We start from the raw sequence: 25,732 nt of genomic DNA on the forward strand, positions 1-25,732 counted from the left end.
AGTCAGATGGCAGTTTGTGCTGAGCTGAGAATCTTTAGGAGTGAATAGAGCCAGCTGTGGGCAGGCATCTGACGGGCCCCTCAACACCCCCCGGCCCCCCGCGCCAAGCCAAGTCACACTCGTGGACCCTGGGGTCACTTGAACTTTTAATTCTGAGAGGATAGATCCACCTGACTGATGTGCCCAGCTCCGAGACTGGCCTGCTGATCCCCAGTGAGGCCAGCTAGGTGCTCCCACGCCCGCCGCCTCTGCAGTTTCTCTTCCAGCTCTGCCGTCACACTGGCCAACCCTGGAGGGTGGGTACCCTAGGCTTCAGCTGCACCGGGAATCCCCAGTCCATGTTGCTCCCCCACACCCGCCCAGGACTGGCTGCAGAATGCACGGGGCCCGGTACAAGATGGAAGTGATTCAAGCAGCAGGAGGAACATTAAACCATGTGCAGGCCTTTTGGGGGCCAGGTCCTGTGTGGCTGCATGGGTCGCGCACCTGTGAAGCTCCCATCCCTCACATTGGCCTCCCAGGTCCCTTACCTGTTCTGGGGAAGAGAGCCTGTCCTGAGCTGATGGCCAGCTTCTTGGCCAGGCCGCTGATAAGGCCTTTGGGCTCTGGAGGAGAAGGGAGATGAAGGTTGAGAACAGCCCTCCACTGGGTGAGGGAAGGGCTAGGGAGGAGGGTCTCCTACCTGGCTTAGCTGTAGTGGGTGGCTTTGAAGGCTTTGCCTGAACCTTTGGGGCCAGTTGACACTTCCTGGGCTTCGGGACCCCTGGCCAACCAGGGGAAACCACTGCGTGGGCAAAGATGTGGTGTGTCATATCTGGCCATGAGCCTGGTCCCCCTCCCCCTTCTCTTAGCCACCCTGGGTCCCCACTCACCATCACCATTCACATAGTCGGCAGCTGGGGCATCATCAATTGGGATCACATAGTTCTCATCTGGGTTCGGTAGTGGGGGCAGCCTGTCCTGGCTGGGCGCAGGCATGATGGATGCAGGAGGCGGCTGCTTGGGGCCACAGGCCGGGGATGCAGGGTCTGGTGGGAAATGGCAGTCATTTTGGGGACCCACATGGTGCAGGGATACCTCCGGGTGGGTCTGTGTGCCTCTGTGAGCAGGAATGTGTGTGTGCATGCCTGGGTACGGGCCTGTGTCCCTGTGCCTGTGTGTCTGTACACATGCCCATGTGTGAGTTTGAGCTCGTGTCCCTGTGGAACACGAACATGAACTGGGTGATGTTGTGTAAGCTGAGTATACATAAATGTGTATATGTGTATGACAGTGTGTGGGTGCTAAGGTCTGTGCTGGGGTACCTGCCTGTACTTGTGTGTACATGCGTATGTCTATAAATGTCTCAGTTTGTGCTGTGCACATGTGATTGTGGCTTAAGATACGTATGTATGCCGGAAGGGGCGGGATGGTGACACGTATTCATGCTTATGTGGAGTCGTCTACATAAGAACTTCTGATTATTCAGGGGGACACAGTCCGTGTTGGTGCTTGCGGCATGTGTGTATGTATGGGTACATATATGTCCATTGCATACATGGGGTCCCCAGCATCTGCCCAGCCCAAGGCGGACTATACTGCTTCCAGCCTCCTCCTCCTGCTCCGTAAAGCTGCACTGGCCCCCATCCCTGCCCAACACCCACCCGTTTCCCACCTCTGAGTAGTTCTTACTCCAGGCGCACCTTCTGCCCCCTCGTTGCCCATCTGTACTGCAGTCCCTTGAAAACTTCGGCACACACCCCTTCCTCTAGGATGGCCTCCCCCTACTCTGCCTCCCCCTTCTCCTCAACTCCAGGTTAGGCACCAGCCCCAGGTTCAACCCCACAGGGCTGGGAGTGTCTGTGTCCAGCTCTGTCAGCCCCTTCTACAACCTGGAATTCCCCAGAAGGCAGGGTCTGGGTAATTTCTGGGTCCCTGCAACTCTGGGGACAAGACTGGACACAAGAGATATAGTATGGGTTCTAGGTTTCTACCCCTCTGCCCCAATGCTCTTTGGGGGAAGGGGCATCACCTGGGCAGGGGACCGCTGGTACCGAGGGTGCCACCCACACACTCTCGCCGTTCTCTTTATCCGCATCCACGTAGCCTAGAACAGAGAGGGCTGCCTGGAGGAGGCGCCGGGCCCCGGGGCTGACCTAAGGGTGGCCACTTTGGGGCAGAGGCAGGAGATGGAGGGGCTGGGCACCGGAGTCCCCTGAGGCCTCACCCACCTAGCACCTTCTCGTAGTCCTCGTCCAGTAGGAAGGGCACCAACGCCTTCTTGGTTTGCAACACGAAATAGTTGACCACTGCTTGGAGTGAGGCGCAGGAGAACTGGGGGTGGATAAGGGGTCCGGTTAGCGCCGCGGGGGAAGCGGCACCGACCCCACCAGTTACTTCCCGAGACCTCGCCCCAAGGCTCACCGGCTCCTCCACGTCGATCACGTACTTAGGGCCCTCGCGCTTCACTTTGTAGTGCCGGACCACCGGTGTCCTGCACATGCAGCGGGCAAGTGAGGGCCTTGACTCAGGCCAAAAAAGACCCCGCCCTCATTCTGTCTCCGCCCCCATGGAGGGCCTAATACCCTCCCTCTTCCCCGGCATACAGATCACGCCCTTTTCTGCAGGGGCTCTCTCTATTGACTAGGCCCTCGACTGACTCCATCCCCTGGAAAGACATCGCCCCTAGTCCTGGTTCCACCCCCAGGGAGGGCAAGGTTCCGAAGGACTCCACCCCCAAAGAAGGCACCGCCCTTCTCCCTGGCTCCGCCCACAGGCTCTGACTCCACTTTGTAGGGGACTTGCCTGCCCGTAACCCTACAACCGGGGAGGGCCAGCCTCAGGATTCCACGCTCCTTAACCTCTGGCCTCGCCTCCCGAGTCCTCCCCAGTCCCTGCAGAGATTTTGTATCTAGGCTCACTCCCTTTAGGATCCGACTCCGCCTCTACGTCTGACCACGCCCCCACACACAACTCTCCAGCGAGCCCCCTGCATCCTCCAGCCCCCGGCTCCAGAGCTGCGCCTGCACACCCATTGAGCGTCTGTCGAGTTGTGACCGACACTCCGTCTGTGCCGTCCCCGCTGGGCCGCAGCAACAAGTTTCCGCATTCTGGGTAGCGCTCCAGGAGCAGTTGGGCCTCTAGCCGGCTCACCTTCAAGAAGCACCTGGCGAGGGTTGCGTCACTCACGCTGGAAAGACCCTGTCCCCTGGGAGACCCCGAACGCCTTCCCGTACGCAACCTCGCCCCTCGACACTTAGCCCCGCCCCTGCCCAAAAGCCCGACCCCAACCTCGCCCCTCCACACTTAGCCCCGCCCCTGCCCAAAAGCCCGACCCCAACACCCAGACACGCCTTCCCACTTATTACCCAGTGTTGGAGCAATCAGCCTCACCTTTTAGGCACCTAGAGCCCCCACTGGAGAACCTGCTCCGCCCTTCAAGCAACCAGACCCTCCTCCGGAGATCTGGACCCGCCCCAAGGCACCTATACCGTCTGCGGGAGGTCCAGACTTGCCCCCAAACACCAAGTCCGGCTCCCACCAGGGAACCTAATCCCTGCCCCATCTAGATGCAGCCTTGTGTTTAACCTAAGACCCCACTCACAGCACCCCATCCCGGGGTCCTCAGGCCATGTGGCACTCACGAGGGCATCTCGAGCGTGCGGCGCATCTCCTCTTTGGTCAAGACTTCGGCCATCATGTACAGATGTCCAGGCAGCAGGGTCAAATTGTATGGGACACGGAGCTGAGGAGCGATGGGGGCAGCTGTGGAACGGGCAGCTGTGCCCATGTCACACAGGGGATAACTGAGGCCAGAGTGCAGACAGAGCCAAGATGGGAACCTGGGTCTGGAGGCTCCAGAGCTGCCCTACACCTTCAGGGGCAAAGAGGTTTTGGAGAGGATGTGAAGAGAGAGAGACCGGTGATGGGGAGGATGACACAGCAGTTGCTAGAATGTAGAGTCTCAAACTCTACAGGCTGCAGGGGTCAGGCAGGGAACAAATGAGTAAAATAGAAACCAGGAGGCCCTGGCTGGTGTGGCTCAGTAGATTGAGTGCCGAAAGGGTCGCTGGTTGGATTCCCAGTCAGGGCTCATGCCTGGGTTGAAAGCCAAGTCCCCAGTAGGGGGCGGACGAGAGACAAACACACATTGATCTTTCTCTCCTCTCTTTCTCCCTCCCTTCCCTGTCTCTAAAAATAAATAAATAAAATCTTTTAAAAAAGAAATCAGGAATGTTGACCAAAATCCTGTTTTTTTAAGTGGTAGCAGCTGTCTTAAATTTTTAGCACTTGCCGGCAAAACAAAAGATGTTTATGGACTACGTTTCGTGTGTAGGCCACCAGCTTGAGACCATTGTGCTATATTCTAAGGCAGGGGCGTCAAACTCATTTTCACCGGGGGCCACACCGGCCTCGCGGCTGCCTTCAAAGGGCCGAATGTAATCTCAACTCTTTAACAGTTAAAGGAGTAGTTACATTTATACAGTCCTAAAATTATTCCGGCCCTTTGAAGGCAACTGCGAGATGGGTGTGGCCCCCCGTGAAGTGAGTTTGACACCCCTGCTCCAGGGCCTTATTTAAGCAAATGAAAGGTGAAAAAAAAAGAGGATTTCTGAGGAGGACTACTGGGGAATGGGAGAGAGAGCCACAGAGGACAACCACCATGCTGACCTCCACTACCGTCAAGATGAAGCCTTTCCACATCTCCCGGGACTCCAGGCTTTCCACCTAGGGAGGGAAAGAAGAAGGCCGTGTTGGTTAGGCTCAGTCTGTTCATCTGTGAAATGGGTGTCAGGAATAACAGTTCACGTTTCCCAGGGCTATTTTGAAGATTAAATGAATTAGGCAAATTAACTTAGAATGATGTTTGAATATAAATCCTTAGTAATGTGGAATATTATTCTTTAATGTTATTACATCAACATTAAAAAAAAAAAACAACTCCATAAATCAAGTCATGTATCTCGTATCCTTTAAGCCCTCCCAGGCTTCCCACCTCCCTCAGGGTAAAGGCCCAAGTCCTCTCCATAATTCACAAGGCTTTGCATGACCTGCCCAATCCTCCCCCACCATACACACACACAGCCTTTACCTCCTCCCTCTGTCCCCCTCTCTCACTGTGCTCCAGCCACTGTTCCTCTAACACATCAGGCAGAGTCCTATCTCAGGACCTTTGCGTATGCTATTCCCTCTGCTGAAAAGCCGGTTCACAGATATTTACACTGCCGGCTCCCTCACCTCCTTCAGATCCTCAGTAAGGCCTTCCTTGATCACACCATTTACCGTTGCATCCCCTTTTCCTAGCATCTGCTGTCCTCTGACTGACACTCCATATATTTTACACATTTGTGTGGTTCATTGCATGCTTCCACCACGAGACTGTAAACTCCACAAAGGATTTTGAACTGTTCACTGCTGTGCAACTAGAAGAGGGTCTGGCACACAGTAGGTGCTCACTAAAGTTTGTTGAAGGGTTGAATGATGGCAGTGATGATCCTTGTGGATCAGATCTTGTTCTAGACACTTTACACATATTATCCCATTTTGCAGATGAGGAAACCGAGGCCCAAAAAGTTCGAGTGACTTGCCTGTTGCTACCAATCCAGTGTTAGACTCTGCATGACTCCATATTAGTTTGTGTTAATGGTGAGTGCAATGGGGAGGCAGGGTCTCCCACCAACCCTCCCCCTTCCAAGGGATCTACCTTGAACTTGATCTCCTGGTTCCGGAGGACCAGGTTGAAATAGATACCAGGGTCACCGGAACTCCCCCGAGGACTCTCATCTGTGAATTTCACAAATGCTCCAAGGTCCAGCTTCTCCACATGCTGAGGGCACAAAAGCGGGCATCTGAGTACCAGGTCTGTGGTACCCCGTGGTTTGGCCCCATCACCCATAGCCTCTGCTTGATCCCTGGGGTCAAGGATGGGCCAGCTCTTGTGCACTCACTCCCATCCTTACCTGGGAGTCCCGATTGCTATTGTAGAAATAGAGAGTGAGGCCCTGGAGCCCAGCCCAGAACTTCTTGTAATTCTGGAGAACAGAGAGGGAGAAAGAAGGATGTGAGGTGTCAAACTGGGTACCTCCGACATACCCATTTCTGCCTCAGGACCTTTGCACTGGCTGTTCTCTCTGCCTGGACCCTCTTCCCCCAGATCTTCACATAGTTTCCTTCATTACCTGCTTTGGGTCTTTGAACAAATGTTGCCTTTTTAGGCAGGCCCTCCTCAGTCATGCCGCAGCCTCTGGGGATCTGTTATTCTCCGAGAAGTGACCAAAGGGAACCTTGATGGGATGGGGGACCCAGAGCAATCCCCCAGTCTATGGAGGGAGTAGTTCTAGGAGTCAGTCAAGCTAACTAGATTTATGATGATCCATCCATTCACCCACCCATACGAATGTTGCCCCATCCACCCATCCATCTACCCACCCATCCACACATCCACACACATTTTCCTGTCCCCTTGTCCACTCCATACATATTTTTGGCATCTCCTAGGTGCCAGGTCCTCAGATAGGTGCTGAATCTGTAGTCTCAGAATTTTACGAGGTTCTGGACCCTAGGAAGTCCGCAAATTCAGGATTTACCCCCAGGATTCTGAACTCCAAATGCCGTAACTCTCTGGAGGCCTAAGGGGCGGATATATCTCAGATTATAAGATTCTATGTTTTTTCCACCAAATATTCCCTGAGCAACTATTCTGCAACCAGCTCTATGTGGGCAAAATAATAAGTGGGACGTGACTTCTGTTTCTAAATATATCATGTTCCAGAGGATAGGGAAAGCACAGATAATAAAATCCTCCAGGCAAGAAAAGTTAGGACCCCTGGACCATAAGATCACAGAGGAGAGTAGGCCTCCAACTGGAAAATCTGGGAAGACTTCCTGAAGGAAGAAGCACTTTTTAAAAAATATATTTTATTTATTTATTTTTAGAGAGAGGGGAAGGGAGGGAGAAAGGGAGGGATAGAGAGAGGGAGAGAAACATCAATATGTGGTTGCCTCTCACATGCCCCAAACTGGGAACCTGGCCCGCAACCCAGGCATGTGCCCTGACTGGGAATCAAACTGGCGACCCTTTGGTTCGCAGACCCATGCTCAGTCTGCTGAGCTATACCAGCAGAGGCAGAAGGACTTTAATTAATCTGTAATGATAATGAGGATAGTGCTTATAATAACAGTTATCATTCACTCAACCATCTGTCCATCCATCCACCCATCCACACACACATCCATACATTTAACTAACATTGACTGATGACCTAATCTCTGCCAAGCACTGTTCCAGGCACTTGGACAAGTGCACTTCCAAGTGCCTGGAACAGTAATAAGTGATTATATAAGTAATAAGTGATTGAACTCAGTATGGTGAAACCTGCTTTGTCATGTGCCAGCTATGTGCCATTGAACAAATTATTTAAGCTCTCTGTGCTTCAGTTTCCCCACTTATAAAATGTTGATACTGCCCTGGCTAGTGTGGCTCAGTGGATTGCATGGGTCGCCAGTTCAATTCCCAGTCAGGGCACACGCCTAGGTTGCGGCCAGGTCTCCAGTAGGGGGGTGCTCGAGAGGCAACCACACATTGATGTTTCCCTCTCTTTCTCCCTCCCTTCCCCTCTGTCTATAAATAAATAGATACAAATCTTAAAATAAAGTAAAACGCTGATACTAATGGTACTCACCTCAGTGGCTGTTGTGAAAATTGGGCAAATTAATGTAAAGCACCAGTGATGCTCCAATGTAAATGCTCCAACCAACTGAGCCAACTTCCCGGCCTGCTAAGGGCTACCCCTCTCTTGTAACTGTGACTATGGCCCTATCCTACCCATTTTTATAACAGAAAACCGAGGACAAAGTTGGAGAGTCACTTGTATAAGGCCTGAGAATCAGAAAGGCAAGGAGCAGGGATGTGAACCTGGGTCCTGCACTATGGACCCACGGTTTTTCTTAACCACTGTGATCTGCTGCCTCTTCATACTTTCGAGGCTGGAGGGATTTTGGCTCGTGGAGACACAAGGAGTGGAGGAGGGAGCTGCGGTGACAAAGGGAGGGAGGTGTGCAGGGAAAGCAGTGGGTGTTGGTTTGGGTTATAGTAGAAGATGGATGTATATGGGAAGTGGGGAGGGAGAGATGGGCCCTCAGTAGGAACTGAGGGGCTGGGCTTTATTCTGACTAAGACACACAAAAACATGGATGCACTCCTGGCCGGGTGGCTCAGTTGGTTGGAGCATTGTCCCATACACCAAAAGGTCAAGGGTTCCTTTCCCAGTCAGGGCACATACCTATGTTGCGGGTTCAATCCCCAGTTGGGTTCATAGGGAGGCAACTGATAGATGTTTTTTTTTTTTTTCTCTCTGTCTCCTTTCCTCTCTCTAAAATCAATGAACATATCCTCAGGTGAGGATTTAAAACACAAAACAAAACATACAAACAAACAAAAACGCACACCTTTGTGTGTACATTGGTCCTGTGGCCAGTATCTGGTCCTGCTGAATGTGGCCCCCAGTTCTTACTGTCCCCACATGCAGCTGTCCTGACCTTGTCCCCCTCAGCTGAGGCTCAAGAAGTTAGTTCAGGACTGGGGAAAGCGGAACTAATTAATTTAATTCCTCATTTCCTGGAGGAAGTCCTGATCCTGTTTGTATCCAACAGAGAGATACAGACAGATACAGTCAAGGAGAGACAAAGAGAAAGAGAAAGAGATCAAATGAGAGGCAGAGAGAGAGAGAGAGAGAGAGACAGAAACAGACAGATGGACAGAACCCTTCCCAGCCACCAGCCCATGCCCTGCCCCGACAGCACCCACCCTGTGCTCCTCGGATATGTGGGGAGATTGGAGCTCAGATAGGTGCCTCACCTGCCAGGCAGCCCAGCAGTGCCAGGCTCCCTGCCCTGCCTTACCTGGTCGCGGGGTCCCTTCTTCTCCAGGTAGCTCTCATGGTAGTGTGAAGGCAGGGCACACTTGGGCTTGGGGACCCGGGGTGGGCTCAGGGCCGAGGCCATGGCAGGCCGGGTCTTTGGCCTGGCCTCTCCCTCCAGCAGCCAGGCTTGGCCAGGAAGCAGAGAAACAGGTTCCAGCGGAATTTCCTCTCTACTGTCAGCTCCAGAGCTCCCTCCCCTGCCAGTGCTGGGCGGAGGCTGGGCCTGGGCAGGTCCTGGAATCCTAGGGGAATCCCAGCCTCTCTGGTCTTCCCCAGAAGTCAGGGAGCAGGGAAGCTATGCTGGAGTGGAGGAGGAAGCCACAGGAGTGGACAGAGCACCAGGAGGAGAGATCTGCTTCAGCAAAGACCAGGAAGTGAGAAAGGCCTGGTAGTGCCCAAGTGGTTTGGGGATCCGACTAGAGAGGACATAACAGGAACAAAACATGAAGGCCTGAAATGCCTGTTAGGCTGTTTGGACATTAGAATAATCTTGCCTAGGTCTACCCCCAGATCTTGCTGGCATCGTGATAGGAATTGCACTAAACTTGTATCAGCTGGTAGAGATGTGACATCTTTATTATGTCGAGTCTTCCAGTCCATCGACATGGTCTATCTTTTCATTTATTTCAATCTCTGATTTCTTTCTTTAGTGTTGTGTAGTTTTCAGTATACAAGTCCTGTGCCTATTTTGCCAGATTTATAGAAAGAAAAAGCATTTCTCTTTTTATTCGAGCAATTTGTTTTTTTAATATACGTTATTGATTATGCTATTACAGTTGTCCCATTTCCCCCCCTTTATTCTCCTCCGCCCTGCACACCCCCTCCCACCCGCATTCCCAACTTTAGTTCATGTCCATGGGTCATGTATAAGTTCTTTGGCTTCTACATTTCCTACACTATTCTTACCCTACCCCTGTCTATTTTCTACCTACCATTTATGCTACTTATTCTCTGTACCTTTCCCCCCTCTCTCCCCCTCCCACTCCCCTATTGATAACCCTCCATGTGATCTCCATTTCTGTGATTCTGTTCCTGTTCTAGTCGTTTGCTCAGTTTGTTTTTGTTTTAGGTTTGGTTGTTAATAACTGTGAGTTTGTTGTCATTTTACTGTTCATATTTTTGATCTTCTTTTTCTTAGATAAGTCCCTTTAACATTTCATTATAATAAGGACTTGGTGATGATGAACTCCTTTAACTTGACCTTATCTGGGAAGCACTTTATTGGCCCTTCCATTCTAAATGAAAGCTTTGCTGGATAGAGTAATCTTGGATGTAGGTCCTTGCCTTTCATGACTTTGAATATTTCTTTCCAGCCCCTTCTTGCCTGCAGTGTTTCTTGTGAGAAATCAGCTGACAGCCTTATGGGAACTCCTTTGTAGGTAACTGTCTCCTTTTCTCTTGTTGTTTTTAAGATTCACTCCTTATCTTTAATCCTGGTGAATGTAATTATGATGTGCCTTGGTGTGTTCCTCCTTGGGTCCAACTTCTTTGGGACTCTCTGAGCTTCCTGGATTTCCTGGAAGTCTATTTCCTTTGACATATTGGGGAAGTTCTCCTTCATTATGTTTTCAAATAAGTTTTCAATTTCTTGCTCTTCCTCTTCTCCTTCTGGCACCCCTATGATTCGGATGTTGGAACGTTTAAAGATGTCCTGGAGGTTCCTAAGCCTCTACTAATTTTTTTGAATTCTTGTTTCTTCGTTCTGTTCTGGTTGAATGTTTCTTTCTTCCTTCTGGTCCACCAAATTCAGCCAATTCTGTGAGCATCCTGATTACCAGTGTTTTGAACTGTGCATCTGATAGGTTGGCTATCTCTTCGTTGCTTAGTTGTATTTTTTCTGGAGCTTTAATCTGTTCTTTCATTTGGGCCATATTTTTTTGTCTCAGTGTGCCTGTTATGTAGTAAGGGGCGGAGCCTTAGGTGTTCACCAGGGCGGGGCAACCCACACCCTGCCTTGTGAAACTGTATGTGGGGGAGGGGTCTGAGAGGGAACAGTGACACTTGCTCCAGTCTAGGCCGGCTTTCAGTCACTTCCCCCAGTACCCACAATCGTATTGGGCCCTTCTGGTGCTGATTCCCGGGTGGGTGGGTTTATGTTTGTTCTAGGACCCTGTGGGTCTCTCCAATGAACTCTCCTATGAGGCTGGGAGTTTCTTTCGCTGCCACCTCAACCCCCACAGGGGTTTTCAGTCAGAGGCTTTGATTAGTTTGTTATTTGGATTCAATTATTGATAGTTGTGAATTTATTATCATTTTAATGTTCATTGTTTTAATCTTCTTTTTCTTATATAATTCCCTTTAGCATTTCGTATAATCATGGCTTGGTGATGATGAACTCCTTTAGTTTTACCTTGTCTGGGAAGCACTTTATCTGCCCTTCCATTCTATTTTTTTATTTTATTTTTATTTATTTATTTATTTATTTAATTAAACTTTTTTTAATCGTTGTTCAATTACAGTTGTCTGCATTTTCTCCCCACCCCTCCACCCCACCCCAGCCAAACCTACTTCCCTCCCCCGCCTCCACCCTCCCCCTTGGTTTTGTCCATGTGTCCTTTATAGTAGTTCCTGAAAACCCCTCTCCCCACTACCCTCTTACCTTTCCATTCTAAATGATAGCTTTGCTGGATAGAGTAATATAGGTTGTAGGCCCTTGATTTTCATCACTTTGAATACTTCTTCCCAATCCCTTCTAGCCTGCAAACTTTCTTTTGAGAAATCAGGTGACAGTCTATGGAAAGTCCTTTGTAGGAAACTATCTGCTTTTCTCTTGCTGCTTTTAAGATTCTTTTAAAAGCAGCAAGCTTCTCTTTATCTTTAACTTTTGGCATTTTAATTATGATGTATCTTGGTATGGTCCTCTTTGGGTCCAACTTGTTTGGGACTCTCTATGCTTCCTGGACTTGTATGTCTATTTCTTTCACCAAATAAGGGAAGTTTTCTTTCATTATTTGATCAAATATTTTCAACTTCTTGTTCTTCCTCTTCTCCTTCTGGCATCCTTATGATTCAGATGTTGGCACATTCGGAGATGTCCCAGAGTCTTCTTATTCTTTCCTCATTTTTCTTGAATTCTTGTTTCTTCATTCTGTACTGGTTGACTGTTTATTTCTTCCTTATGTTCCAAACCACTGGTTTGAACACTGGATTCCTTCCCTTCACTGTTGGTTCCCTGTGGATTTTTCTTTATTGCACTTACTGTAGCCTTCATTTCTTCCCTTATGCATTTGCTGTACTCAATGAGATCTCTGAGCATGCTTATCACCAGTGTTCTGAACTCTGCATTTGATAGGTTGGCTATCTCTGTTTCACTTAGTTCTTTTTCTGGGGTTTTGTTCTGTTCTTTCTTTTGGGCCATATTTCTTTGTCTCCTCAATTAGGCAACCTCCCTGTGTTTGTTTCTGTGTATTAATTAGGTAGAGCTGCTTTGACTCCCTGTCTTAGCGGTGTGGCCTATGGTAGAAAAGCACTCCCTACTAAGTTGTACGGGGCAGAGCCTTAGGTACTTGCCAGGGCAGGGCGACCTGTGTCACTGCTCTGTTGCTGTCTGTGGGGGAGGGTTCAGAGAGGAAACAATGCTGCTGCCTGGCCTCTGGAGTTTTGTCCAGGAGGAAGCTGTCTCCCAGTGCTCACCCTGATGCCAGTCACTTCACTTTCTCCCCATATGCCCCTGGTGCCCTTCCAGCTGTTGCCGTGGTGCTGAATCCCAGAGCGGGCGGGTCTGAGCAAGTCCTAAGTCCATTTTGGGCCCTTTAAGAGGAGTCTCTTGAGAATCCTGCAGTTTCTTCCACTACCCCAGCCCCCTCTGGTTTTATAGCCCATTGGTTTTATAGCTAGAAGTTATGGGGACTTATCTTCCTGGCACTGGAACCCTGGGCTAAGTGGTCTGGTCTGGGGCTGGGATCCCTCGATCTCAAGGTATCCCTCCTGATTTTTATCCGCCACACACGGATGTGAGATATCCCGTTCATTTCTCTGCATCTCTCCATGCCTTTCCACCTCTCTGTGCCTCTCTACTCATCTCTGTGTGTCTCCGCTCCTCCTACCCATCTGGATGAATGTGGCATCTTTAAATACTTGGTTGTCAGCCTTCCACACAGCTCAATTTTCTGACAATTCTGGGTGATATTTGTTCCATAGTCTAGTTGTATTTTTTACTGTAGTTGTGCTTGGAGTGAGGCATGTTTATCTACACCTCCATCTTTACTGGACATTCCATTAAGTACAATGTTAACTGAAGGTTTGTAGATGTTCTCCACCAAGTTGAGATGGTTTCCCTCTGTCTTAGGTTGCTAAGAGTTTTTATCATGAGTGGGCACTGAATTTTGTCAAGTGCTTTTTCTGAGTCTGTTGCTACGATTGTGTGATATTTCTTCTCTAGCCAACGTATTTGTTTTCTATGGCTGCTGTAGCAAGTTACAGTACATTTAGGGTCTTAACACAACACAAATGTATTATCTTACAGCTCTGTAGGTTAGAAATGCTACATGGACATCCCAAAGCGAAAATCAAGGTGTTGACAGAGCTACATATCTTGCTCAAAGGATGACTGTTTCCTTGCCTTTTCCAGCTTCTCGAGGTTTCCCACATTCCTTGGCTCACGGTCCCCTCTATCATCTACAAAGCCAGCGACACAGGTAAAATCCTCCCATCCTCAGTCTAACTTCTTCCACTGTCACCTCGGCTTCACTCTCTCTTCTACTTTTAAGGATCCTTGTGATTACATTGGGGCCATCTGGATATCCTAGGATACTCTTCCTATTTTTTAAAAGATTTTATTTATTTTTAAAGAAAGGGGACGAGAGGGAGAGCAACATCAATGTGAAAGAGAAACATCAGTTGTTACACACCCCTACCAGGGACTGAAATTGCAACCCAGGCATGTGCTCTCCCAGGAATCTGATTGGCGACCTTTCACTCTGCGGAACGACGCCCAACGAACTGAGCCACTCCAGTCAGGGTTAATCTCCCCATTTTACAGTCACCTCATCAGTGGCCTAGGCAGGTAGTTCAGCTGGTTAGAGCATCATTTGGATATGCCAACGTTGCAGGTTTGATCCCTGGCCCAGGCACATACAAGAATCGACCAATGAATGCATGAATGAGTGGAGCAAAAAACTGTTGTTTCTCTCTCTCTCCGCCTCCTCTCTCTAAAATCGTTCAATAAAAATTTAACAAAATAAAAAATGAACTCAGCTGATCAACAACTTTAATTTCATCTGCAACCTTAAATTCCTTTCACCACGTAACCTCACGTATTCACAGGTTCTGGGGATCTTTAGAGATCCATTATTCTGCGCACAACAGCCTGATAAATACAGTGGATGACCTTGACTTAAAAAAAAGATGTTTATTTATTTATTTTTAGAGAGAGGTGATGGAAGGAAGAAAGAGAGGGAGTGAAATATTGTTGTGGGAAACATCAGTTGGTTGTCTCTCAAATGTGTCCCAACCAGGGGGGACCAAACCTGAAACCCAGGCATGTGCCCTGTTTGGGAATTGAACCCACAACCTTTTGGTTTGCAGGACGACATTCAACCAACTGAGCCACACCGGTCAGGGCCTATAGCCTTGATTTGTGAATTCTGAACCCACCTGCGTTCCTGGAATAAACACCACTTGGTCATGGTATACAATCATTTCTACATATTGCTGAGTTCTATTTCCTAATCTGTGGTTAAGGATTTTTCTGTCCACACACATGAAGGATATGGTCTGTAGTTTTCTCTTTTGGATCGCCCTTTTCTGGTTTTGGCATCTTGGTAATTAATGCTAGTTTCATCTAATGAATTGGGAAGTGTTCCCTCCTCTTTAATTTTCTGGAAGAGATTATGTAAAAGTGGCTTACTTCTTCTTTGAGCCTTTGGTAGAATTCTTCATCTGGACCTGGAAATTTCTTTTTCGGGAGTTTTAAAATTGCACATTCAATGTCCTTAATAGTTATAGGGTGAGGCTGCTTGCTTGGACTTCATGCACATAGCAAAAAATGGCCTCTGGAATCCACTGGGCGACCTGTTTATCTTGTTTAATAAAGTTGGTAACAACACCTGCTATAACGGAGTGTCATAAATGGTTAATAATGTCACAGCAGTTAGTTTTAATTTTATTTATCAAAAGCAATGGGGAGCCATTAAAGGAGTTAGAACAGGGGAGGGAGGTGATCATAGAGGCATAGTTGGTTTCTGAGGCCAGGGTGGAAGATGGACGGTGTGGGGGTGAATATGGGGACCTGAGGCCCAAAGAGATGGCAAGGGTCCAGGTGGGAGAGGTCCAGCGGCACTAAGTTTTGGAAGGTCGTTGAAGGGAAAGTGGGCAAGGCCATGGGGGAATAAACTGAAGCTAGGGTTTGGGGAGCAGGGGGTTGCCAAACTGGTGGATGGACCCGTGGTAGGGGGTGGGGGGCACTCCAAAAGGAGGCCAGGGCAGGGCAAAAAGAATAATTCACATTTATCCAGCTCTTACTGTATGTCAGCCCTGATCCTTAACTCTGAAATGGAATTATTATTATCCCCACGGGGAAAACAGAGAGGTGGCAGACGGCCGCAGTCACAGAGCTCCGCAGTGGTGCAGCAGGAACTGGAGTCTGATTCCACACTATCCTGGCTGGACACCCGGGCCCCCATGTCCTGTCCCCTCTTCCAGACTGGGGTCCGGGTAAACCTAACCGCGGCTGAACCCAGTCAGTGGCTCCCCGCAGCGTGGGGGAGCCTCACTCCGGGCTTTCAGTCCTGCCGGGCTGGGGAGATCCGGTGCACTGCACTACGGAGCAAAGGTCCCAGAACGGAGGACTGGGACAAAGGACAAGGCTGCAGCCAATACAAGCACACACAGTCAGGCTCCGCCCACGTGTCCTCCTGCTTGAAGGGTGGGGCCGCCCTAGGCCCAAGGTGTGGGTTTTGATCCGAGAGCTAATGGGCTGGCTGAGGACCAAACCCTACAGATGATTGGATAAGTGAGGCCAGGGGCTCTTGATGATTGGTGGAGAGGGATGGCTGCCCATTGCCTCTGTCAGAATGGGGCGGAAGCAGGTTTAACATTGATTGGCTAGAGGGAATCAAATGACTACTGTTTATTGGTTGAGATGAAATAAACCTCCGATAATTGATTGGCGTACTCCGCTCTGGCCCAATAGTGATATCAATCAGCCGAGGTCCCATTGGAAGAGTAAAAATTAACCCTTAAGAGATTGTACTGGGCTTGGGTGATTTAGACCAGCGGAATGGAGTGGCTTCTCCATTCTGCCGTGCAGCCCCAGGGCTTAGCGGTTCGTTATCCCGGGCTTCAGTTTTTCCGTCCCTGCTGCTGAGACCTCTGTGTCCCTCAAGAATGGTGGCGGCGGACCTCTGTTTTCCCCTTCGTTCTAGCAAGCTGAACCCCTGCGTCCCCGCAGTCCCAGGCCTCAATCCTGACAGGGGTGTCTAACCTGCGGCCCGCAGGTCGCATCCAGGATGACTATGAATGTGGTCCAACACAAAATCGTAAATTTACTTAAAACCTTTTCTTTTTTCTCATCAGCTTTCGTTAGTGTTTATGTACTTAATGTGTAGCCCAAGACAACTCTTTTTCTTCCAGTGTGGCCCAGAGAAGCCAAAAGGTTGGACACCCCTGCGAGGTAGTCTTGGGTGGAGCCACTAGTTCCCCCAAAGCAGAAGTCCTGCGCCTCAGTTTCTCCATTTATATCTATGAGATCTCGGTTACCATCCCCCTCCCATGGAGAGTGGCCTCAGGCCTCAGATACCTGAATGGTCCCGGGGGGCAGGGTGGGGCGCTGAGCCCCGGACTCCCACTCCCAAATGCGCAGTCCCGGGCCTCAGTTTCCTCGCTTGCACCAGCTGGCCGAGCCTCCAACCCGCCCACCCACGGCGGCCAATGGCTGGAGCGTCCCCCGATTTGAGGTGGAGCCGAGTCACGTGCCTGGAAGAAAGAACTAGCGGGCGAGGGGTTGGAGCAGCCATGGCAGGTACCGCGGGGCTGTCCGAGAGTTGGCCAGGCGCTGGGCGGGGTGACTGGACCGACTAGGGGCGCACGGCCCTGCTGCCGCCTGTTGCTGTCCGCAGCTCCGGAGGCGCTCTCCCCGGGGGGCGGCGCGGGCGAGGAGGCGCCAGATGAGGACGAGGATGAGGCGGAGGCCGAAGACCCCGAGCGGCCAGCGGGAGCTAGCGGAGCGCGCAGCGGCGGCGGCGGCGGAGGCAGCGGCGGAGCCGGAGCTGGGGGCGGTGTCGGGCCGGGGGGCGCGCTCACCAGGCGCTCGGTAACACTGAGGGTGCTCCTCAAAGACGCGCAGCTGGAGCCCGGCGCTGGGGTGCTGTCTATCTACTACCTGGTGAGCACTCCCCACTTCCCTTCCCATCCCGGCTGGGGCAAGACGGGAAAGCTGAGGCCCAGAGCTTCCTTGCAGCAAGCGGAGCCTGGGAATGGGGAGGAGTAACCAAGGCACGGGGCATCGAGACCCAGCACGAGCCCAGAAGGGCTCGAGGGCGTCGTTCACCAAACACCCAATTCTACAAAGAAGAAACTGAGGCTCAGAGGATACCACTGCTTTCTTGGCTGTGTGACCTCACTTAACCTCTCAGTATCCTAGTCTCCTCGTTTGGAAAATGGGATTGTTTTTCTCCCCTGGGGTTGTATGAAGATTAAATAAATAACGCGCTCAGCAAGGTGCCTGCTACACAGTAAGTGCTTTGTGTTTGCTGTTTTTACTATTGTTACTGTGGTTGTTCAGTTCGTGAATGGTGTAGTTTGTGAATTGAGCACCTGGTGTGGACCAGGCTCTATGTCGGGTATTAGGGACCAGCAGTGATCAAGACAGACCCTGTCCCTACCCTTTAGGGGCTCACAGTCCAGTGAGGGGAAAGGGAGGATAGACACATAATTGGGCCGGTTTGTTCCAAGCTGATGAGGACTGTGACAGTGGTCGTACAGGTATTGGGAGGCACCTAAGATGGAAGGCTTCCTGGAAGGGGTGCTGAAGTGGGAAGTGTGTGCTTAGCCCTGGAAGCAGTGTGGGATCAGGGAGGACTTCCTGGAGGTGGGCTTGATGGGTACCAGGTCCTGGACCCAGCTAGCCCACTGTCACTGCAGGGGAAGAAGTTCATGGGGGACCTGCAGCCAGATGGGAGGATTGTGTGGCAGGAAACGGGGCAGGTGTTCAACTCACCCAGCGCCTGGGCCACCCACTGCAAGAAATTGGTGAACCCAGCCAAGAAGTCGGGCTGTGGATGGGCCTCCGTCAAGTACAAGGGCCAGAAACTGGACAAATACAAGGCCGCCTGGCTCCGGCGACACCAGCTCCATGTTCCTGCAGCTACCGCCGATGAGGTGCGTCCTTCAGCCTCCTGGATTAAGTCCCCTGTGACTAATTGTCAGAAAGGAGTGCCCACAGAGAAGACATTGGAGCTGGGGCCTTGAGGAATGAGTAGGAGTTTGTGAGATGAAGGGAAGATGAAGCAGAGAACTTTTCAGAGGGAGGGAATGGCAAATGCCGAGCCGTGTAGGCACGAAGCAACACATGCTGCTTAGGGAACCGTGATTAGTGGATGCAGCCAGGGGTTCAGATGTGTTGGGTAGCTGAGGGGGCTGGACCATATCTGGAAAGGTCTTGATACTAACAGATGTTCCTTGAATGGTCACCAGCTGGGTGAACTTGGCCAAGGACCCTCTCTGGGTCCTTAGTCTCCATCATCTGTAAAGTGGAAATGATAACAGTACCATGTGGATTATACGTATTTGGATAGATTAAATATAGGTGTATATGTATCTAGCTGGCAAGTCTGAAATCTGTAGGGCCACTGGCAGGCTGGACACTCAGACAGGAGTTGGTGCTGCATTCTGGAGGCAGAATTCCTTCTTTTCTGGGCGTTCAGCTGATGGGATGATGCCCACCCACGTTATCCTTCACTGAAAGTCAGTTTATTATAAATGCGGACTGCATCTACCACATGCCTTCACTGCAACACCTAGAGTAGTCTTAGGTTAAATAAACGGGTAATCGAGCCTAGCCAAGATGACATACAGAACTAACCTTCACACTATATCACAGAGCCATTTATTCGGCAAACATTTAGTAGACGCCGCCTTGAGGTGCTGGAGAGAGTGAAGAGAAAAATAACTGCTCTCGTGGGGAGACAGACAAAGAAACAAAATAAGTCCATCTTACAGTATTTTTGAAGAATGGATGGGCGTTGGGGTGGGGAAATAGAGTGGTCAAGTAAGACTCACTGAGAAGGTGACATCTGAGCAGAGAACCAAAGGAGGGGAAGGAGAGAGCGAGCTGTGAGGGTATCTGGAAACCAGCATGTGCGAAGTCCCTGAGACTGGATTGTCTGTGGCTGTTGGAGGAGCTGTGAGGAGGCCAAGCCCCGTGGCTGGAGGAGAAGTGCAAGGGGGAGAGAGGGAGGAGGTGAGGGCAGGGTGAGGATGGGGTAGGTCGGCTGGGCCTGTGGGCTGCTGGGAGGATATTGCCTTTTACCAGAGGGAGGTGGGAGGCCTGGAGGCGTGTTGGCCGGAAAGGTAGGACCTCACTTGGATGCTCACAGGTGCCCTCTTCTGGCTGCTTTGGAGAAGACTGACTAAGGGCGGGCAGTGCAGGACCAGACTGGGCTGGTCCGGGTGGGCAATGATGGGGCGAACCAGGCCTGCCATTGAGGTGGAGGAGGACTGCTTAGATTCTGGCTAATTTTGAAAATAGGATCTGATGGGGTTTGCTGATAGATTCGATGTTAGTGTTAAGAGTTTTATTCTGAGCAAGTTGGTAGATGGGGTTGCTCTCATCAGAGATGTGGGGATTTGGGAGGAGCAGGTTAGGGGGAGACAGTTGGGTGCATCGTGGCTGTATTGAGTGTGAGCCCCACATGTGGGGACATTGAGGGGTAACTGGACCCCAAGTCTAGAGCTCAGAAGAGCCTCAGGATGGAGAAAGGACTGTGGTTTCATTGGGACATAGGCAGGGTTGGAGCCCGAAGAGTTGGACCTTCTATCTGGACGGAAGAAGCCCCAGGATACAGCCCTAGGCCACAAGAGAGAGATGGGGAGGCTGAGGGTACCCTGGAGGGAAGCAGGGAAGCTGGGTGAGTTCAGGCCCCTGAGGAGTTGCCAAGAGGTCGGGGTACCAGCTGGGTGAGATACTGCTGGGAACGGAAGGAGGACAGAGACTGGGATGTGAATGTTGGGTTTAGACCCAAAGAGAAGTTTAGGAGAGAGCAGGGGGAGAGGTTGTTGAAAGAATTTAATAAAATAATTCATGCAAAGTACATGCTTGCTCAGTGGATGGAGCAACAGGGCATAGGTAAATTCTTTGCATGTATTAACCTATTTCACCCTGACACCAGCTCTGTTGGGCTAGAGTTCATTGTGGCATTTTACAGGTGACCATAGAGCTCAGAGAGGCTAGGGTGTTTGCCAAAAGTCACACAACTTGTCCAGGATTCGAACCTGAGAGTCAGCCACCTGAAGGAGCGCAGACCTGAGCTGTGCCAGAGCCTTAGGCTGCCTCTCCTCTCTCCCTTCCTCTAGTGGACACCCAGGGCAACAGGGACCTAAGGCTCAGGCAGGCCAGGGCGGAACTTGGGAGGGTAGGGTGCAGCCAGCTGAGAGTCTTGCCACTGTCCTCACCCCTACCCCTCCAGAGCCCAGCCAGCGAAGGGGAGGAGGAGGATCTGCTGATGGAGGAAGAGGAGGAGGAGGTTCTGGCGGGGGTCTCAGCGGAGGACAAAAGTCGAAGACCACCTGTGAAGGGCCCTTCAGAGCCTGCCCACCCCGGTGAGAGGCATGAGGGAGGGAAGGAGGCAGGGCAGGGGGCATGCAGAACTCAGGTGCAGGAGGAGGCTGGGACAGGTCTGGCCTTTTCCTCAGCACCCCCAAGATGCCTGGCTGACTTCCTAGCCCTCAATTTCACTCCCTGACTTCTTCAGCTCCAACACTGGATCTCTTGCTCCGACTGCCCAATTTCTTAATGTGCTGCCTGATTTCTTCACCATGCTGCCCGATTTCCTTGTTCCCCAATGGGATTTCTTTGCCCTGTTGCCTGATTTCTAAACTTTCTGCCTAACCCCCTCCTCCCCACCCCGTGCCCGCTCTCTCCCCACCTGGTTTTTTGAGATCCACACCTGATTTCCGAGTCCTTCATCTGGTTTTCAATCTCAGTCCAACTTGTCAACCTGCTGCCTATTTCCCAGACCTGCTGCCTTACTTTTCTTTCTTGGTTCTCCGCCCCCTCCCCCCTTTCTGGGGTTGCCCTGTCTTTGCTTTCCAGTCCTGGGCTGGGGAGGGACTGACGCTGCCCTTTTCTCTTTACCCTCTCCGCCGGGCAGAGGCCGCGCCCCTGGGGAAGCGAGTGGAAAACAACAAGATCCGGATGCCAGTGCGATACTGCATGTTGGGCAGTCGCGACTCTGCCAGGTCAGGCGGGCCCCCTGCCCACAACACCACCCCCATTTGCAGGTGGTCCAGGTGGGCAACGATGGGGCGAACCAGGCCTGCCATTGAGGTGGAGGAGAACTGTTTAGATTCTGGCTAATTTTGAAAGTAGGATCTGACGGGATTTGCTGATAGATTCGATGTTAATGTTAAAGAGTTTTGTTCTGAGCAAGTTGGTGGATGGGGTTGCTCTTGCCAGGGTGGGCGAAGAGGGGAGAAAGAGCAGGGGTAGGGTGGGGACAAGGCCTCACATCCTCAGAGCTGGCTGGAGGCGGGGTGGGCTGAGGAGCCAGCCTGGGTGTTCCGGAAGCTGTGGGATCCTCTGGCTCCTACAGGAACCCCCACACCCTGGTGGAAGTAACATCGTTCGCAGCTGTCAACAAGTTCCAGCCGTTCAACGTGGCCATCTCCAGCAACGCGCTGTTCCTGCTGGTGTGTCCAACCCCCACTTTGTCTGTTGTGGGCCAGGGGCTCCCACATCTAGGGAGAGGGCTGGGGTGCTCTGGAGGAGGGGCGTCCCTGGAATGTCAGCTCCGTGTGGGTGGGGACCTTGTTTCCTCGTAGGTACTCAGTCGATGTTTGAATGAAGGAGGAGGTGGGAGGGCTGGCCCCTGCCCATTACAAGGGCCCTGGGTCCCCAGGATGGAGGTGGGGTCAGCAGCAGCCTGAGCATGTCTTCTGATGCACCTCTTCCCCAGGACTTCCACAGCCACCTAACTCGCAGCGAGGTCGTGGGGTACCTGGGGGGACGCTGGGACATCAACAGCCAGAGTGGGTATTTGGGGCAGGGGCGGGCAGAGGGGTGTTGGGGGCCAGGGCCGATGTCCACGCCTTCTTCCCGCTCTGTGCAGTGCTGACAGTGCTGAGAGCCTTCCCCTGTCGCAGCCGGCTGGGGGACGCGGATACTGCGGCCACCATGGAAGAGGAGGTGAGGGGACACACTGGGTGGGCGGGGGTGGACACAGCTGTCCGGGCTCCTGCGTCCTGGCAGCTAGCAGGGTCAGTGCTTGAAACATGTGCAAATGAGTGTGTATGAGCCCCTGTCCCCTCCTGGCACCTAGTAAAGGCCGCATAATATTAACTGCCATCCTTAATAATGATTTCCTAACAGTCCTTAGTGTGCGCCTGGCACTGTGCTCAGCACTCCACCCCCACCCACCTTCTCATGGCCCCGTCTGTGTCCCTCGGGGATGGGTGCGTGGACGGTGTTCAGTGAGAAAGGCCCTCTTCCTGCCCTCGCTTGCCCCCACTTGCTGTAGGCATCCCAGAGTGCCGGTGCCTGCTCACACGCACGCAGCTCGCCTCTCTCTCTAACTGTTACTGAGCATCTGCTGTGTGCCAGGCGTTGTTCCATGAGCGGGGGACACGGGGGAACAAAAGTTTTTGCCTTTGCTACATGACAGGTCCATCTTTTTAATGTGTTTGTTGACTGTCCCCCCACTGGACTCTGTTAGGGTCAGGGCAGGGTCTGTCTTGGTCATTGCTGTGTCCCCAGGCCTGGTACACAGCAGGTACTCATTATGTGTTGCCGTACACGGGGCTGGGTAGGTGCCAGGAGTGCCGGCTGCGGGGAGTGGTGGGAGCACCCCGAGGCTGGTAGGGCCCCCGGCTCCCCATCTGCCCCAGCCCTGCCTGTGCCCCCCAGATCTACCAGAGCCTGCTCCTGCGGGGCCTGTCCCTGGTGGGCTGGTACCACAGCCACCCGCACAGCCCGGCACTGCCGTCGCTGCAGGACATCGACACGCAGATGGACTACCAGCTGCGGCTGCAGGGCTCCAGCAATGGCTTCCAGCCCTGCCTCGCCCTGCTCTGCTGTGAGGCCCTGGCTGGGGGGCTGGGGGTGTGGGGTGGGGGTGGGGGTGCCTGTCTCTCTCTCCTGGAGCACGAGCTCCCCAGGCCCAGCCCCCTCTCACACTCTCCTCCTGCAGCCCCGTACTACTCTGGCAACCCGGGCCCCGAGTCCAAGATCTCGCCCTTCTGGGTGATGCCACCCCCTGAGGTAGGCAGGGCTCCTGGGGGAGGCCAAGGGCCAGTGTGCAGGGTATGGGCCATGGGATGGGAGGCTTGGGGTGGCTGGTCGTGACTGGCTGGTGTCCCTGTCAGCAAAGGCCCAGTGACTACGGCGTCCCCATGGACGTGGAGATGGCCTATGTCCAGGACAGCTTCCTGACTAATGACATCCTTCATGAGATGGTGAGCTCACTCCCGGGTGGGGTGGGTGCCCCTCCCCTCGGGACAGGTGGGAGCTGAAGTGCTTAGCTGGACCCACTAGTTCAGACTCAGGAAGCCGCGACTGAATGTGCCACAGCAGGGCCCTGGCCAGTTTCCTCTTCTGCAGATAATCACCTGTGGCTTTTAGGATCAAGCCCCAGGTCCTTGTGGCGGGTCCTCCCTCGTCCACCTGCTCACCCACGTGGCCACCTAGTTGTTCTGGAACTTGCTAGGGATTCTTCCACCTCGGGCCTCTGCACCTGCCACTGCTTCTCCAAGTGGAGACACGTGGAGGACTTCAGGTGTTACCTGGATGGCTTGTAATGCCTGTGGCTCAACAGGCGTTTAAAAAACTGAGCTAGTTCGTTACACCTGTGATTTCACGGGTATCACCAGAAAGAGGCTGGAGCAGGGAGCTCACGTCAGGCCTGTGTGACGTAAAGTTCAGCGTGACTTCCTGGGCCTCTGGGCGCCTTTCCTCTGCTCTGGAGGCCTCCTGCTGAGTTCCCCTCTCTCTGCTGGGTCACGCTGCTTGGTGGTTTGTCTTGGTGAGTGGTAGTCTACTTGTTGCGTCAGCCTGGAAGCTGTCATGACAGGTGGTGGCAGTGCCTGTCCTGCTGGACCCCCAGGGTCCGGCGCTGGAGGCTGGGGGCCGGGGTCCCAACCACACCCTGCCCCGTAGACGCTGCTGGTGGAGTTCTACAAGGGCGCCCCCGACGCGGTGCGGTTCCAGGAGCCCTGGGACCCGGAGCACACCTGCCTCGACAAGCTGAAGGTGAGACCTCTGCCCCGAGTCCTGTCTGAGCCCCTTGTGTAGGAGGACAGTTCTCGGGGAGCCCCCAAATGTACCCACAGGTAGCCTGGGAAACTGATTTCCTAACTTGTTCCTACAAAATACCTCAGCTGGAAATTAACACTGCCAAAATGCCTTGTTTTTATCTCACAGAGATGGGGTGGGGTGAGGTGGGAAAAAAAAATCACCATCAAACGCAGTGGGAGAAGCCACCCGCAGAGGGTGCGGGAGGGGCCTAACTGGGTTCAGAGCTTTGAGAGCAGCTGGGGGTGGGGAGGGGAGATGGGTGCGTTGGCCCCGCAGGTAGTGGGACAATTAAACGAGGCTTTGGTGGCCTCCCGTGTGTCTGGTTTATCTCCTGCTTGAAAGTCATTCTCATAAGACACTCTCAGCTCTGCTTTGCAGAGAAACAGCTCCACACTTTTGCTTGTTTTGGTGAAACTTTAAAGAAAACAGTGACCAGGGCTTGAAGTTGCCCCTGGCCACCTCCCACTCAGGCACTGGGCTGCTGGGGTGGGGGGCACCCATTGTGCTTGGAGGCCCTGGAACTGGGTGGCTCCTGGCATTTGGTGTGTGGGATCCGGGCTGGGGTGAGAGCAGGATTTGGAAAATGCAGGTAACCCCCTTGCCCCAAACATTAGTCAGCTGGGCCTTAAGTTACTCAACGCTCTCGGTAAAGAGAAAATATTGTGTCAGACACTACTGTCGACCTTGGTCAGGCAAGCCCTCTGCCAGGTGGCAGCACTTGAGCCTCAGGGTCAGGAGTCAGGGTGGGGGGTGGGGGGCGGCACAGGCCACGCCAGGAATGCTGGGCATAGTCCTGAGGCACCAGCCCCACTTGTTTCAGATCTCCCTGGCCAGCCGGATGCCCAAGGACCAGGGCCTGTGCCACGTGCTGGAGCAAGTGTACAGCGTCCTCAAGCAAGGCATCTGAGGGCATCAGCCTCTGAGGACCTGGGAGGCCTCCTGGTCAGACTGAGCCCCTCGCCCCACTCTCGGTGCTCTGGGTGAGGGGGAACGGGTTTAGGGGCTTCGTCTGTGACTGTGTTGCTCCATCCCTGTGACTGAGTTGTGCGATGGCAGGGACTTCTACAATAAAGGAGAGAAACAGCCCCGGCATGGGTCTTGCCCTGAGGCGGGGGTCCCCCTAGCACTTGCTGCCTGGGCAGGGCCTGACCCCAGCCCCACCCTTCCTGGGGCTATGGGAAGGGGACTCCTGGGGACATACCTCCCATGCTGGTGACTAGGTAAATGACAGCCACCCTTCCTGGGCTCCCTGTGAGGCCTGTGCCCACTCCAGGAGTGGCTCTGGGGGTGGGCAACCACATGGGCCCTGTGCTGACCAGGGTCCCCTCAGGAGGGCTGTGGGTGTCCAGATGAGTAGAAGGCCTGCTCTGCACTACAACCAGGCAAG

At 52.6% G+C, this 25,732-nt stretch overlaps 2 protein-coding genes across 6 annotated transcripts; one reads left to right on the forward strand and one right to left on the reverse strand.

Annotated features, from left to right (window-relative positions):
• Positions 1-127: 127 nt before the first annotated feature.
• STAP2 (signal transducing adaptor family member 2) lies at positions 128-9,095 on the reverse strand. 3 transcript variants are annotated; one of them, XM_045202553.2, is made up of 13 exons: positions 8,881-9,092; positions 5,940-6,011; positions 5,684-5,806; positions 4,651-4,707; positions 3,624-3,724; positions 3,011-3,187; positions 2,404-2,473; positions 2,211-2,313; positions 2,012-2,086; positions 873-1,028; positions 683-784; positions 531-605; positions 128-289 (listed from the first exon to the last, which is right to left on the reverse strand). In XM_045202553.2, the coding sequence occupies exons 1-13, from the start codon at positions 8,980-8,982 to the stop codon at positions 147-149; spliced, it is 1,356 nt and encodes a 451-aa protein (XP_045058488.1). In that variant the 5' UTR covers positions 8,983-9,092; the 3' UTR covers positions 128-146. The 3 variants fall into 3 exon arrangements, with proteins under 3 accessions (XP_045058488.1, XP_024424816.1, XP_045058489.1); XM_024569048.4 differs by having other exon boundaries at positions 3,011-3,145; positions 8,881-9,090; XM_045202554.2 differs by lacking the exon at positions 2,012-2,086 and having other exon boundaries at positions 8,881-9,095.
• A 7,063-nt stretch (positions 9,096-16,158) lies between these two features.
• MPND (MPN domain containing) lies at positions 16,159-25,430 on the forward strand. Of its 3 annotated transcripts, none has more exons than XM_045202436.3 (13): positions 16,159-16,860; positions 16,958-17,223; positions 17,982-18,218; positions 20,525-20,657; positions 21,209-21,296; positions 21,650-21,746; positions 22,013-22,085; positions 22,166-22,242; positions 23,047-23,128; positions 23,243-23,313; positions 23,418-23,507; positions 24,208-24,300; positions 25,166-25,430. In XM_045202436.3, the coding sequence occupies exons 1-13, from the start codon at positions 16,611-16,613 to the stop codon at positions 25,250-25,252; spliced, it is 1,644 nt and encodes a 547-aa protein (XP_045058371.2). In that variant the 5' UTR covers positions 16,159-16,610; the 3' UTR covers positions 25,253-25,430. The 3 variants fall into 3 exon arrangements, with proteins under 3 accessions (XP_045058371.2, XP_053766751.1, XP_024424986.2); XM_053910776.2 differs by having other exon boundaries at positions 16,165-16,860; positions 22,960-23,128; positions 24,155-24,300; XM_024569218.4 differs by having other exon boundaries at positions 16,170-16,860; positions 22,960-23,128.
• The last annotated feature ends 302 nt before the right edge of the window (positions 25,431-25,732 follow it).

This window comes from Desmodus rotundus, chromosome 9 (assembly GCF_022682495.2).
Source record: "Desmodus rotundus isolate HL8 chromosome 9, HLdesRot8A.1, whole genome shotgun sequence".
NCBI lineage: Eukaryota > Metazoa > Chordata > Mammalia > Chiroptera > Phyllostomidae > Desmodus > Desmodus rotundus.

Bases quoted from the DNA above. Each gene is read 5' to 3' on its own strand.
- MPND (XM_024569218.4), top strand. From the start codon at position 16,611: ATGGAGAGTGGCCTCAGGCCTCAGATACCTGAATGGTCCCGGGGGGCA. The intron at 18,219-20,524 runs GTGCGTCCTTCA...CTACCCCTCCAG, and splicing joins CTGCAGCTACCGCCGATGAG to AGCCCAGCCAGCGAAGGGGA. The intron at 21,747-22,012 runs GTGTGTCCAACC...CCTCTTCCCCAG, and splicing joins GCAACGCGCTGTTCCTGCTG to GACTTCCACAGCCACCTAAC.
- STAP2 (XM_045202553.2), bottom strand. From the start codon at position 8,982: ATGGCCTCGGCCCTGAGCCCACCCCGGGTCCCCAAGCCCAAGTGTGCC. The intron at 4,708-5,683 runs GTAGATCCCTTG...TTCCCTCCCTAG, and splicing joins ACCAGGAGATCAAGTTCAAG to GTGGAAAGCCTGGAGTCCCG. The intron at 606-682 runs GTAGGAGACCCT...CTTCTCCTCCAG, and splicing joins ACCCACTACAGCTAAGCCAG to AGCCCAAAGGCCTTATCAGC.